General features: G+C 33.4%; 1 protein-coding gene across 5 annotated transcripts in view; it reads right to left on the minus strand.

The window, feature by feature from the left end:
* Positions 1-475: 475 nt before the first annotated feature.
* The window catches only part of LOC147070604 (REST corepressor-like), a 36,052-nt gene continuing 22,399 nt past the window's right edge, over positions 476-14,128 (minus strand). For 3 of the 5 annotated variants that reach the window (XM_085948830.1, XM_085948832.1, XM_085948831.1), the window contains exons 6-11: positions 11,931-12,040; positions 10,956-11,211; positions 3,585-3,735; positions 2,150-2,374; positions 1,322-1,434; positions 476-946 (exon numbers count right to left, since the gene is read on the minus strand). In XM_085948830.1, coding sequence (XP_085804956.1) covers positions 848-946; positions 1,322-1,434; positions 2,150-2,374; positions 3,585-3,735; positions 10,956-11,211; positions 11,931-12,040 — 954 coding nt within the window. In that variant the 3' untranslated portion in view covers positions 476-847. The remainder of the gene's footprint in view (positions 947-1,321; positions 1,435-2,149; positions 2,375-3,584; positions 3,736-10,955; positions 11,212-11,930; positions 12,041-14,128) is intronic. The other 2 variants (XM_085948833.1, XM_085948834.1) reach the window with 2 other exon arrangements.

A 14,128-nucleotide genomic window follows, 5' to 3' on the forward strand; every position in this document is an offset into this window, starting at 1 on the left:
TATACCGGAATTCTAAATTTGAAAATTTTTGACAAGACTAAAGTAATTGCCACAATAAAATATTAATATCCCTTAAGTGAATAAAAAAACATTTAAAAGTCCACTATAAAATTAGAATGAAACAAATATTAAAATACTATATAGATATGCCATCATATAATTTCAAAAGTTAGTATTCCTGTCACGATACAACTAAATTATGTAAAGAAATAAATTGTTATGAAATATAATTCATGAATATTAATTAGGAATGTGAAGAAATTTTTCAGTACATAAATGCCACGTCCCGTGACAAAACATCACTCACATGTTAATTATTTAAGGTTGTATAATGTAATGTGACCTTGAATAGGTAGAGTGCAGTGAGTTGAATAACCCAGCAATACTAGAATACGATCCGACAAAGACTGTATAATAAATTAATAATATTATAATAAAAGAATATGCCTCATTAAATTAATATTACATAATATTTGCACTGTCAAACGCTTTAATAAATTAATAATCAATGGTAATTTTGACAAAACTTGTACATTAATCATCGACAAAAGGGTAGTTTTCAATTTTTAGGTAGTTTAAACAACTAGTGTACATATTTATGTGGTGTAAATATATTTCTTCATGTTACATGACATAGACAAAACCATTTTGCAGTAAAATGCTTCAGTTACGGCCATGGGATCTCAAACACATGTGAGGCTATTCATTTCAAAGTATTATGTGCTTTATATTGTATTTAAGATTCTGCATATTCCTGGGTGAAATGGTATGAAGTTAACTATTGTTATTTTCATTAGTTACACGGATACATGATAATTTAAGTCAGAGAAGAGTGATGAGCCAGAGATCATTTGGCAGACTTGGCCGGGGGTTTGGAGGGGGTGGTGGGTGCTCCGCCCTGCTCGGCGATGGATCCCAACGCGCATCCTTCACTGTCAACCTCCATCTGAATTGCAAGGAGAAGAGAGTTTTAGTCAGGCTAAATACGAGGGTTTAAAGCTGTTGATAAGGTTTGCAATCGCGGGATCCCAACGATTTCTTGACCCTTTCTTATGTTATTGAATGTTTTGTAATTCTGTCACTAGATATCACTAGTGACTATTATGCTTCACCTTAATTAAATACTAACTAAGACCCATTGTTTTCCAAATCTGAAACATTTGCCTCTTCGTGGGAGCCATCAAAATAAGTTGTCAAGTTCAAAAAATCATTCAATTAAGAATCGTTTCAAATTTAAAAATTGTTTGAATTAGAATAGTCAAACGGGTCAGTTAATCCGTCAATGAATAATATTGTTAAGATTAATATCCTGTGAACCAACCTTATCGTCTTTGGCAGGGAGGGGTGTGGAGCTGGTACCAATAGCCCCTCCAGAACCGTTGGTGCTGTTGGCGGACGCGTCTGGGCCTTCATCCATCGCTGTAGCACCATTTCCTAATCACAAAAACAACAATACATTATTACCTTATAAACTTAAGTCTTGATTTATATGTAATGCATAAAAGAAAACATGACAATGTGTAAGAGTGCGAGGCAGGGAGAAGACATATTAAACATATCCAATATTCAATGTCCATGTTAATACTTTACACACTGCTCCCGCCACTGCGACGTCCTGTCGCAGTCATAAACAACACCGGGATGGGGTGAGTTTTAATGATTTACACAAAACATAGTACACTGGTAAAAATCACACAACCTGTTGACTAATAGATACTTTCTATTGATTTTTTCAAGAGAATCATCACTAACATTTACTCTCCTAATAGATAGATAAAAAAAAATACCATGATTACATACATTAAAAATTAATTATATTTCAAAACTAAATATAAATACTAATATCTGCATAATATCATCAGTTATCTACTTAGTAACTCTGCATATTCTCAATCTAAAATTATATGAATATTCAACCTGTTTCCCGGCAACATGTTGATATAGCGATTATGATTGTGACTATCCTGATTCAAGATAAGAATGTAGAGGCAAAAAATCTGCAGTATTTTTATTGTTCGGATATTGAAAAAAGGTAGAGGTAGAGAAAATAAAGCACCAAAGTCTGGTTTTGATGAAACACAAAAAAGCCCTTCTACACCTGCCTGTTTGCTCAAGTCTACAGTAAAGGTAAAGTGAAAACTGATGTTACCATTGCTCCCATCGTGTGCGGGCGTGGCATCGGTGGCTGTGACAGAATTAGAAGGAGAGAGAGGCTGTGTAGAGGAGGAGGAAGAGGGGGTGCCGCCCTTCTCAGCGTCCCACTCCTTTAGCACAGAGTCCAGATTGTACCGACGCCGGTACGTCGCCCAGAATGTCCGCATGTGCGATTCCGTCTTTGTGCCAATTGTCTCGGCTATCGCTTGGAAGTCTTTGCCTGAAATAAACAATAGTGAAATTCGACTATTATAATATTGTGCTATTAATTAAAATTATTCTTTCAGAACCGAGAGAAATTAAATTGAATAAAATTGAAATGGAGTTTTTGTTAGTTCAACATGTTATAAGCCATCTTCAAATCGATAACAAAAATATATCACTTTTGTATCTGTTGGCGTTAGCCCATTGTAGATGAAAACCTACCCATAGCTCCTATCATTCTTCTCTTTCTCTGTCCCTTCCCTTGCCTTCAGATGAACTTGATTAGTTTTTCGATCCAGCCGGTTTTCGTGTGATCATATGGAGACAATGAGTGCATTTATTTGTGTATAAAAAAATATGGAAACAACATTTTCATTTTTAAATTCCTAAATTTTAAAAGTACATGCTAGCGTTTGTAATCCTCGAATTCTGGTTGACGTTTGAAATCACTGGATTAAAAATATTGGAATCCCGGGATTTAATTTTTTATCTAAAAAAACATAACTATGTTCTATGAACTAAGGGTGTAAATTTTATTAAAAATCCATTTTTTTCCTTTTAAGTAGTCAGTTGGTTTTTAAATAAATAATAATATATTTAAATAAATTCAATAAATAACATTTTAGTCTTTATATGCCAAATGCAGTAAACATTACTTTCATCAAAATAGCAGGTACAATAATGCTTAAATATTGTCTTAGTGTTAGAGTGAATCTTGAACAGATAATCCCTTAATTACGGGATTGAAAAAAATACTAATATCGGAATCCCGGTATTGAAAAATTGTATTACCAGCATTTCAAAAATACTATTCCCAAAATACCTGGATTAGAAAATCTGGATACTTAACTAGGTACCTATTTAAAGTGTTGAACCTAATTTCTGCACAACCATATTAGTAATCTACCATGTTGGCTTTTCAGTGGACCATATGGATCTCAACAGAGGAGTTCTTTTCTTACGATGGATGGTCATCAGCCATTTGCCGAACCCATCGGGTCCTTGCACAACACAACACATTGTAAAACATGTATTTTTTGTGCTCATGAATGACTTCTCTCGCCCATTACTTAGTTTACAGTATCTCTTGGAATGAATGGATTTATATTTACCAAACCCTCCTCTTAGTTTTGATACCAAGTGGGTGAACTTGTTACAATCAAAAAACAAACCTGCAATAAATATATTATAAGATCACAATTAATATGTAAAAAAAAGTGTACTACCGTATTTCCTAACTCCTTGCACAGCCAGAAGCAGCTCATCATTAGTCCAGCGCGCATTCAGTTTAGAGTTGACTTCGCCAGGTCGGAGGTCGTCGATGCTTTCCGACGTTTTTCTCTTCAGGGAACTAATTTGCTGCTTATTATTTTGAACCTGCAGAAGGAAACAACCAATTAATGGATTGCAAACTAACCTTTCAATTCAGTGATAGAAATATTTGCAAAAATATTCTATGAATTAGTATCACCAGCACTAAATATGGTTGTAGTCTAACATTTCATACTGAACACGCGAGAGTTGTATGAAATATTGGACTTTCAATATTCCTAATTTTGGGTCAGTGGCTGTAATTTTTCAATATTCAACATTCACAATTAGTATGATATAAGACACTGGAAATTTCTAATCCAAATCCACCACCTTTTTCATGCATACTATACAATTTTTTTTTTAATTGGCTCTACAATCCGATGCGGATCTTTGCCGTCTTACAAAGGATTTCATAACAGACTTTTGTTTTATGAGAAATGAATTATTGAAATCCGAAACCCACGACTTTATACGCCAACACGTTGACATTGCACCAGACTCACTAATAAGAGAATAAATAAATATGTATATTTACAAGATGACATTTGAATCCGTGATACTAGTGATCTAATCTCAAAAAGTTAGTTTGGAGATGTATTTAAAGTCACTGTTACACGTAACCAAAGAGATCTATAATCCAAACAAACCTGCGAGTTTCGATCGCAGTCCTAACTATGCTATGCGGTAAATGAATATTTTCAATTGTATATTTCGTTCATAATAATTAATGCGTTACTTCTTTTTTTAAATTTGAAATAATTATCAGTTCCTACTAGAGGTGGGAAAACTGGTCGATTTTGAAGACTAAGTATACTTACTACCAGTATAAAAAAAATACTTAGTATTGAAACTTGTTCCAAAATACTTACTAGTATTTGGAATACTATATAGAGCGTTTGGCATGTGTATGAGACATAAGTCTCATACTCAACGGAACTATAACCAACTCCATATTAGTATTTGAAATATCAGATTCAATAGAATCGCTAAAAATACACTGTGCTCGGCTTTTTGAAATGTCCCATTTATTATAAAATTTTGAACACATTTTAATTTTATGAGTTGTTTTTCTGTTAGGTTATAATATTATTCTTGTTAACAAAAATGAATAACAGTGATTTTTTGTTTTATTTTAAACATGTGTTGAGCCAAGCCTGTGCATCATCTCACCACTGTGCTACGACACAAAATTTATGACCTATTGTTCATACATTCCAATGCATAGACTAATAAATTAAAATATACTATTGTTTTCATGTGCTATCTCGCTCACGCGCATTTAATGTTAATAGTGTTGAAAGTCTACCAACTGGCGAGCGACTCGCGATGATGTCATCACAAGTTTTTTGGAACAAGTTTATTGGGCCACACATACTGAGTATGGGTAGTTTCGTCCGAGACTTGAGTACACACTCTGGTGACAGTATTTCCAACTCACCTCTAGTTTCTACAGTTGACCATAATATTGAATTTGAAATACAGGTAACCCTCCTCCCATTGATCATGACGGATACGTTTTGGACAGTCGCAACAAGCGAAATTTCACGATCAAAGGGGGATTTGAAAAACAAAACAATTTAATAAACCAAACGAAATAAATGTCATATATAAAATAAAAGCAATAAACTAAAAAAATAAAATTAATTTTGTTCAGTGATGCGACAAAGATTCCGATTAGTTTACCCGGTTTGGCCTGTGTACTTATTATGTAAAATTTGTCGATAACTGTCAAACAATACTACAATCGAAATTTACAACTTCCATGTCCCGAACTGACTTTAGAGAACCTTGCATAATTTAAAACATTTAATGCGACACCGTCTCGATAAGTCTTTGTTGAATTAAAAATGCGGTTCGGATTTAAAACAAAACCTACATCGATGGCTCAGTGCAGTTTTTACCGAAATTGAGTTATTATGCACAAAACACCCATCCGCATCCATACCAAGATGCAAAAATATTGTTCAACCAAATAGAAGATAATATTGTCTCATTCAAATACATAACATGTCCAAATGACTCAAATTCAATTTTCTCAAAACATGCATCTGTGCAGTGACTGACATGTCAAATTGTCTATTACTAATCGGAAAGCCCATCCAAGGACGTGTGAAAACAATCTATACTAATAATAAAATTAGAGTGTATGTCTGTTTGGATATAACTTAAAAACCACTTGAAAATATTAAGGGTATACATCAGCTGACGCATGGTCTAAAAAGATTGTGACTACGCGACGTGCAGATTGTGCAAACGACGCATGACGAACAATATTTTAACAACAAAAATTCAAAATGCGTCCATTTAATGTTATGTAAATGCAACATTTTTTAGTTATCTTTACACGATTTAAGAACATATTTCTCGGACGCCAACACAAAACGAATTGACGCGCTCACAGCTTGACTATCACTCTCTGATTGGCAACGAGTGCGAAATTAATTAAATTAACCGGTTAAGTGCCCAAAGCGTCTTTGGACGCCCTAATTACACCAATTCTTATGTTAATTACTATCAATTAACTAATTGCGGCATAGAAAGGATTAATGAAGTATGCTCTTAACCCTTTACTGCATAATGCGCAAATTTGCGACATTTCAAACTATTTCCATATAGCCAATGCCATCTGTGTAAATTATCAAATAATATCTTTTTTCGATGCCTAGAAAACTGTTTTACCATAAACATCCCACTTTACCGATTTTGTTTCGACATTTCAAGAAATAAAGCATTTCTGCATTATAGTCTCTGCATTTCTGCTTTGACTCTCTGAACTCTCAGTTGACGAATTCGTATGTACGCGAAAATCCTCATTTGTAAATAAATAAAAAAAAATATACAGAAGATTGAAATTGGTTGAATAAAAATATCTACACATCAAATAAGGTGTGTACATAAGTTTTTTATAATTGTTTTCATTTGGTTTTGTATTTTGACATAATGAAATGTAAGTTTTCCAAATGTCGTAAATCTGCGACACCACGCAGTAACATACAAAATTTAATGAAATCTTCGAAAAATAATTTTTTTATTATTTTTCCTTCGTTCACAAGGCATTCTGACGCCAAGAAAAAATAAAAATTTTCAAAAAAAAAAATCATGCAGTAAAGGGTTAATAAAACCATCATAGCTTTTAGAATACATTATTATTGGAACAAATTTAACTGACTTCGGTATTTTAAAAGAAACTTCTCGAAAATAACACAACATAATATCGTCGCCCTCAAGGAAGAACTCACCAACCAACAAAAGTAAAATCCTGAGATAATCAACTTTTAAACTTTTTGAAAATTTTAAATTGCTCTCATTAGAAAACGAAAATACATAGAAGGAAACGGTTTTTTTTGTTTGATTGGCTATTTTTATGTTTATGTACATTACATTTAAAACATGTAACCTTTTTCCTGACTTTTTCCATAACACAAATATCTTTTCTATGTAGTTGGTGAATTTTTTGTTTTTGTAATTTTTTACATAAAACGTATAGATAGAATTTTGGTGATTTTTTCTAAGATAGAGTTAAAAATTGCAAGATTTTCTGTATAAATAACTCATTTTGAGCAAAAACTGTATTTAGCGAGTTCTTCCATGAGGGCGACGATATATATGTGTTGATGTGCGGATAAAGAAACATAGTAATACAAATCAATTTATCTATTCATTGTGTATTTTCTACATTTTTCCGTATATCACGCAGTTGTGAGCAATCACTACTGACTATACAGCAGTGGCGAGGGGTGGAGATTGGCTGTTAAAATTCAACATAAACAGTACACACAAAACTTTGTCAGTCATACTTATTTGATTTAATTGAACTAAGAATACAATTTGCAGATGGTGCTGGTTAGCTTTTAAAATATAATTAAACCCCGCCTAAACCAAACCATACTAGTTTACACTTTTAACAAACCACAATTGATAAAAAATATTCTTTTATATATAAGATATCTAAAATTTTGCAAGGTTTAAGGCATAATTTTAGATATTTTATAGACACTCGAATATTTTTTGACTACTATCTACTATGGCTTGGATTAGGCAGGGTTTAATTGAATTTTAAACACATTGTTATCTTAGTTCAATCAAAACAAATACAGTCGAATTTGGTTATTACGAGGAAGATGGGAACGACTGAATTTGCTCGTTATAAGAGTTACTCGTTATATCAGAGAATAGGTATTTTTAAATGAGCGGTCACATAACACAAAAAGTCACAAAAAATACAGAATTAGAATTTTTCCCCGAAACAAGCATGGCATTCATAAATTACAAAAGAAGTTGTTTATTGTAATGAATGTTGGTAGGTACCTACTGACTTCACAAACCTTGGATTTCTTACATGCAATTTCAACCATATACGTGGATACTTTTTCAATGTTAACACCAATTAAGTACGTACTTAGAGACTTAACTAGTGTCATAAACGTAATCCGATTTTATTGCTTGGGGTCGAAATGTTTTTAAACGATCGACACATTAACATTTTGACGGTATTTTAGCTCGGTATATGCAATAAGTAGCTCGTTATAAAAGTGAATAAATGTATGGAGAAAATCATAGACTAAAATGTCAATTTTTCCTCGTTACATCCGAGATCGTAATAACCAAATTCAACTGTACATTTGACTAACAAAGTTCAGTATGCACTATTTAGGTCAGATCTTGACAACCTACCTCCACCCTTCGCCACTGCTTTTTGGCAAACATATTTGGTGTGAAATTACAGTATAATTTATTATTTAACATTTTTCCCGCCATGCAGTTTTCCTCAAAATCTTACCATTACACTTATTCATTGTTTTAACCCAAAAACATGGCTCACTTTTCACAAGTTATAAGAAAGCCAAATATATCATAATTAAATGCGTTAGAATATGTCATAGACGTGCGCGTATATTATATTCGACGCTGGCTGAGAAATTTTCGAACCGATAAAGCGGTTGATCCGATGTAGCATAATTATCAGACACCCGAATGACGGATCTCGAAACACTGAAGTTCTGTCGACAAGCAGAGATATAAATGTGAAGGCTGCATCATTAAGCTGTTATCTTAAATGACGGATTCGGAAGACCGAGGAAAAACGCCATTAGGTGACTAATGCTTTTATATTTATTTCAAAATAATTCTTTAGTAACATCTAGCATGTCATGCGCATTAAGGGCAGCACATTCTAAGGATATAGCAAACAGGCGCTGTGCATATTTGTGGGTGTCTAAATCAGAGTTAAAGTTTGAAGTAAAATGTTTCAAGACTTCCGTCAAACGAAAAAGGCAGCTAATAATGTAAGTTGTTTTAAATAAATCTATTTTTATTATATTTAATAAACTATTCCTTTTATTCAATTAATAATCACATTTGAGAATGTAACATTCTACATTTTCATAATTTGAAAACGTTTCATACAAATACCCACTAGAAAAATTCTTTTTTAGATAAAATATGACACCCAATGGGACTTGAACCTGTAACCGCTGGATTCGCTCCAATGTGATTTTCCTATTAAGCTATGGGACTCCTACTTAATTATGACGAATTTAACAGTAGTTCTTCCATGAAATGCTTATCATATTGGAAGTACACTGGCGCTAATTCAGCGGTTAATGGTTAAGTCTTTTCGGGTGTCTTATTTTTTCTAGTTGGTATATGCATGAGATGTTTTCAAATTATGTATGTTTATTATATTTAGGGATTGCGAATTATAAATAAAATATGACTTCTTCATTTATGTTAGTACCTACCACATAAACCCTGTGTTAGAATTTACAGTGAAAATCAAGGGAAATACATCATAAAAATGAATCAATAAAGCTTTAACTGACATGGGTAAAAAACACTGAAAATCAACAACACAAAGCCTATTCGTTTCATATGGCCTCGTCAAACATTGTCCAACATATTATATCATATTAATCAAATTAGCATGTCTATTAAAGCAGAACCACTTATGAACAAGTGTTATGATTGACAAGAGGGAAAAGGGTATACGTTAGAAGCAGGATATGGGGGTTAAATTTTGAATCATTGTAGGATCTGACTATTTAAAATGGAAGTTTTCATTTTGCAAAGCATTCTAAAACACAAAATGGATTATTATTGTCATTCAAAAAATGTGTGCAGAATATAAAAAAAAGTGTTGATCCTCTATACATATTTGTATAAAAAAAACACTAAAAGCATGCACACACGTACGACTTAAAAGTCATAGACATCGATTATTTACAATACTTATTTTCTTTTGTCACTTCGTAAACGTGTGTACAACTCCATAATTCTAAAGGACAGTTGTACTAATGACTGTTGTACGTGTGCGCACAGCCTAACAATTATTATTATTAATTGACTACTACTAAACGCATACAGAAAAAATATACATGACATAATTATACGAACACAAACAAAGAAAAAAAAGAAAAAAAACAACATGTTATGAACACGGGCCACAGAGCCGGTTATAAATATTTTTAAGTTATGTCCACATACATTTACAAAGTATTGAGCTTAATTATAATTAACGACAATTGACAGGCTGAATAGTTCAATTAAGATAAATTCTATTTTAAAGGCGATGTACTCACAAAACATCACATTTGAGTTTAGTTACGTCAACAAAGTTATATACAGTTCAAAACGACAATGACTTGAGTTATCAATGAGCAACATTTGGTCAACATTGTCGAAGTGTTGACAACTCAACAGACACTGAGCGAAAGTTTTAATGTTCCTGAATGTTAATGTTGGTCTACAATTAAATTTGCCAAGGGCTAACAAAAAAAGTAGATAAAATAGTATTTCAAAATACAATTTAGGGTTTCGAGTCTATATTCGGTAATTGAATTTGTTAACAGACCTAGGCAAAATTCGATAAAACAATGTTTTAAATTTTTTTTTTTAAATGTTATATGGTAGCTAGATTAAGGAAAACTATATTCAGCCCGCCCGATATTAATATTAATATTACCGTTCTTACAAAGAAAGTGGCTTCTCAAAAAAGTGGTTTGTCATAAACTTATTGTTTAAAAGGTGGCAACTCCAAAGAATAATTTGCGGTAGTTGCCACTTTATAATAATCAATTAAAAAATATATGAATAATTTATTTTATGTAAAAAAAATAGAGATGCCACTTTCCGTATAAGGTCAGCAGAATAGACCACAATGGTGACTTTACAATCAATGATGCAGACAGCTTTTAGAGTGTGAACAGAAACGGGGGCCAACGGAACCGTTTGGTCAAATATGAAAACCGGCCCTGCGGCCCGCATCCAGGCAGTCGGCGGCTTACTTGTCTCTTGAGCGACACAATCTCCCGGTCCATCACTTTCAGCATGAAGTCTCCCCGGTTGACGGAGGGTCGGTTGGGTGGCTGGCTGTTCTGGGGGGAGGTGGCGGTGGCGGCCGCCTCAGGGCTGGTCGCCATGGCCAAGAGGTCATCGTAATTGATGTATATGCCGCGGGGTAACCTGTGCTTGAACCGTCCCTGCTTGGGTCCGCCGCGACGCGACACGGGACCGCACACCGGCCGCATGCTGCCCGTTCGTCTGGTGGTGCGGTTACAGTGCAATCGGCATTTTAATAACGCAACGGAAATAGTAGCAAAATATTATTTATCATCCAAAAACTGACCTAAATGGACGAGTGATTTTTATATCATTCAATATCTAAGTAATATCAGCCGATTTTATAGACAGAAATTTAATACAATCCGACGAGACTATAAAAACACGAGGGAAAAGGATTCACTCAAAGACAGGTAAAAAATAACATTAAATGTTGGCCAACTTTAAACATGAAATTTTGAAAAATAAGAGAATTGTTCAATTTATCAGCATAGAGAATGGAACATTATTTTGTTTAATTTTGCAGAAAAGGCCATAAAGTATAATACACTATTACAATTAAACCAGTATGTCAAAAATATTTTTTCAAATCAAATCTGGGTATATTAATTGCAAACAAGGCAACTTTTAATGCCATTTGCACTGACTGGTGCAGTTGTAGGACGAATTGTCCGTTATGAAAAAAATCAACTTAAACTCCCTGGAAAACTATTTCGTAGTATTTCTGTACAGAAACACTACATCTTTTTATTTAACTTAATCGGTGGTGTTAATGGTTAATGGAATAATAAAAACAAACTTCAGATGTGGATTCGACAAATTAACTCTTTCGTCTTCATGCGAAATGGAAAAAAGCAAAACGATCTTAAAGGTTGGGGCGGGGTGGAGAGGCGTTATAAATAGTGTTGATTGGTACACACCTGATGTGTGTGTGGCAGCCGGTGCAAAGTTTGTGCGAGTTGTAGACAGTTGTTTTGTTGCAATAGATACCGCACCCCGTACACCGTCCAATGACGCCTTCTTGGCCCACCTACATTACCACAATATCATTGCGTCATCTCATTCGTTAAGAATCTAATTTTTAACGCACATGGCATACAGCTGTCTTATCATTTCCAATATATATATACAAATAATTTGTCCAATTGATTAAAAAATGGCTTTGCAACTAATGAAACATACAGTACCTACAAATTTTATTTTAAGTAAATACAGCACACGAGAGATTATAACACCCGCAGTGGAATAGATGTCGGAGTAGTCATATTTTAATTTGTGACACGCAGATTCAAATCCCGCATCTGGGTCATCAGATACATTCTGAGGACGAAATAGCTAACAATCAATCGATTGAAATATAAATAGTAATATTGCAAAAGGTAAATTACCATTTTCGTGCTAAGATAAGTATATAGATCTCAGTGGCGAAGGGTGGAGGTAGGCTGTTAAGATCCGCCATAAATATTGCAAACTAAACTTTGTCAGTCATACATACTTGTTTTCATTGAAATAAGACTACATTTTACAGATGGTGTTAGTTAGTTTTTAAAATTCAATTAAACCCTGCGAAAACCAAGCCATAATAGATAATAGTCAAAAAATACTCGTATATCTATAAAATATCTAAAATTATGCAATTAAATCACACATAAATTTGGATATTTTATAGATAGAATAATAATTTTGATGTATTATAGTTTGGTTTAGGCATAGCTTGATGAATTAAAAAAATGAACCAACAATATGTGTAATACGTATTCTTAATCTAACGAAAACAAATAAGTAACAATGAAAAAATGTGCACAATTTTGTCATATCGCCTAAAATATAGCAATACTATTATGGTTTGGTTAAGACAGGGCTTAGTTGATTTTTAAAACCCAACCAAAACCATCTGTAAATTGTAATGTTATTTCAATAAAAACATATACATTTGACTGAAAAAGGTTAATGTGCACTATTTATGGCGGATCTTAACAGCCTACCTCCACCCTTCACCACTGATAGATCCCCATAGAGCGGAGACGTCTTTGAGGAGGAATGGTTGTTAACCATTCGCCCAATCCGTTGGTTTCTAACTTTGGATGAAATACACATTGGAAAACATATGAATACTGCCAGACGCAGGATTCGAAATCATGTTTGTAGAGGTGGAGATTACTCTGCCACCAATGGTGAAGGGTGGATGTAGGCTGTATATATTCGACTTAGATAGCGCGAGCGAAAATTAGTTAGTCATTTTTATTTGTTTTAATTGAAGTAAGAATACAAATTGCAGATGGTATTGGTTAGTTTTTAAAAACAAATAAGTAATACTGATCAAGTTTAGTGGGCACTATTTATGTCAGATCTTGAAAGCCTACCTCCAGCCGCTGTCTCCCACTGAATCATTTAGGCGCCCCACTATTACAACGACTAGATGCAACCACAAATCCTAGGAAGTAGCAGTGCAGTGTAGGTGAATATTTTTGAAATGGTTCAGACATTTATTTATATTAGATATTATGCGGAATTTGATTTCCGTCAATTCATAATGCGATTGTCATGTTTTAGACAGCTACATCTGCGATTTGTGTGTCAAACTGTCGTAATCGGTAGAGTCAATGTGTTCTTGAATATATATGAAAATGGTTAAATTTAGATTTTGCAAAATCGGGTGAATATAAATTTTTTTTGTGATAACAATATCTTATATCATTATTTATGGCGTGTGATAAAATTCTGGCTATAAGTTCGTATCGGAAAAGAAAAATTAGCTTAGATCGCAGTCTTGCATATTTCGACGTACCTACATAATTGGAACGATTTGATTATTTTGGAAAATATTTAAGCAACTGTAGCACCTACGCACAATGTATGTCAATTAATAATACATAAGAATATTAAACATCGCTGTTAATGTAAATACAACAAATAAATCGGTATTAAATGTTTACAAAATGATACCGTTTTTGATAAACAGGAAAACTTACTTTACTAAGACTATTATTAGATATCTATTTCTGTGCTAGTCTCATAAGAACCAACTGCAAATTTAAACCAACATAGACAAGTGAACATTGTCGGGGAGCATAGATAATGAAATTATTAGGTAGAGTAGGCTCGATTTTACTACCCA

Source organism: Rhyacophila brunnea, unplaced genomic scaffold, assembly GCF_057557595.1.
Source record: "Rhyacophila brunnea isolate RB1 unplaced genomic scaffold, BYU_Rbru_1.0 scaffold_21, whole genome shotgun sequence".
NCBI lineage: Eukaryota > Metazoa > Arthropoda > Insecta > Trichoptera > Rhyacophilidae > Rhyacophila > Rhyacophila brunnea.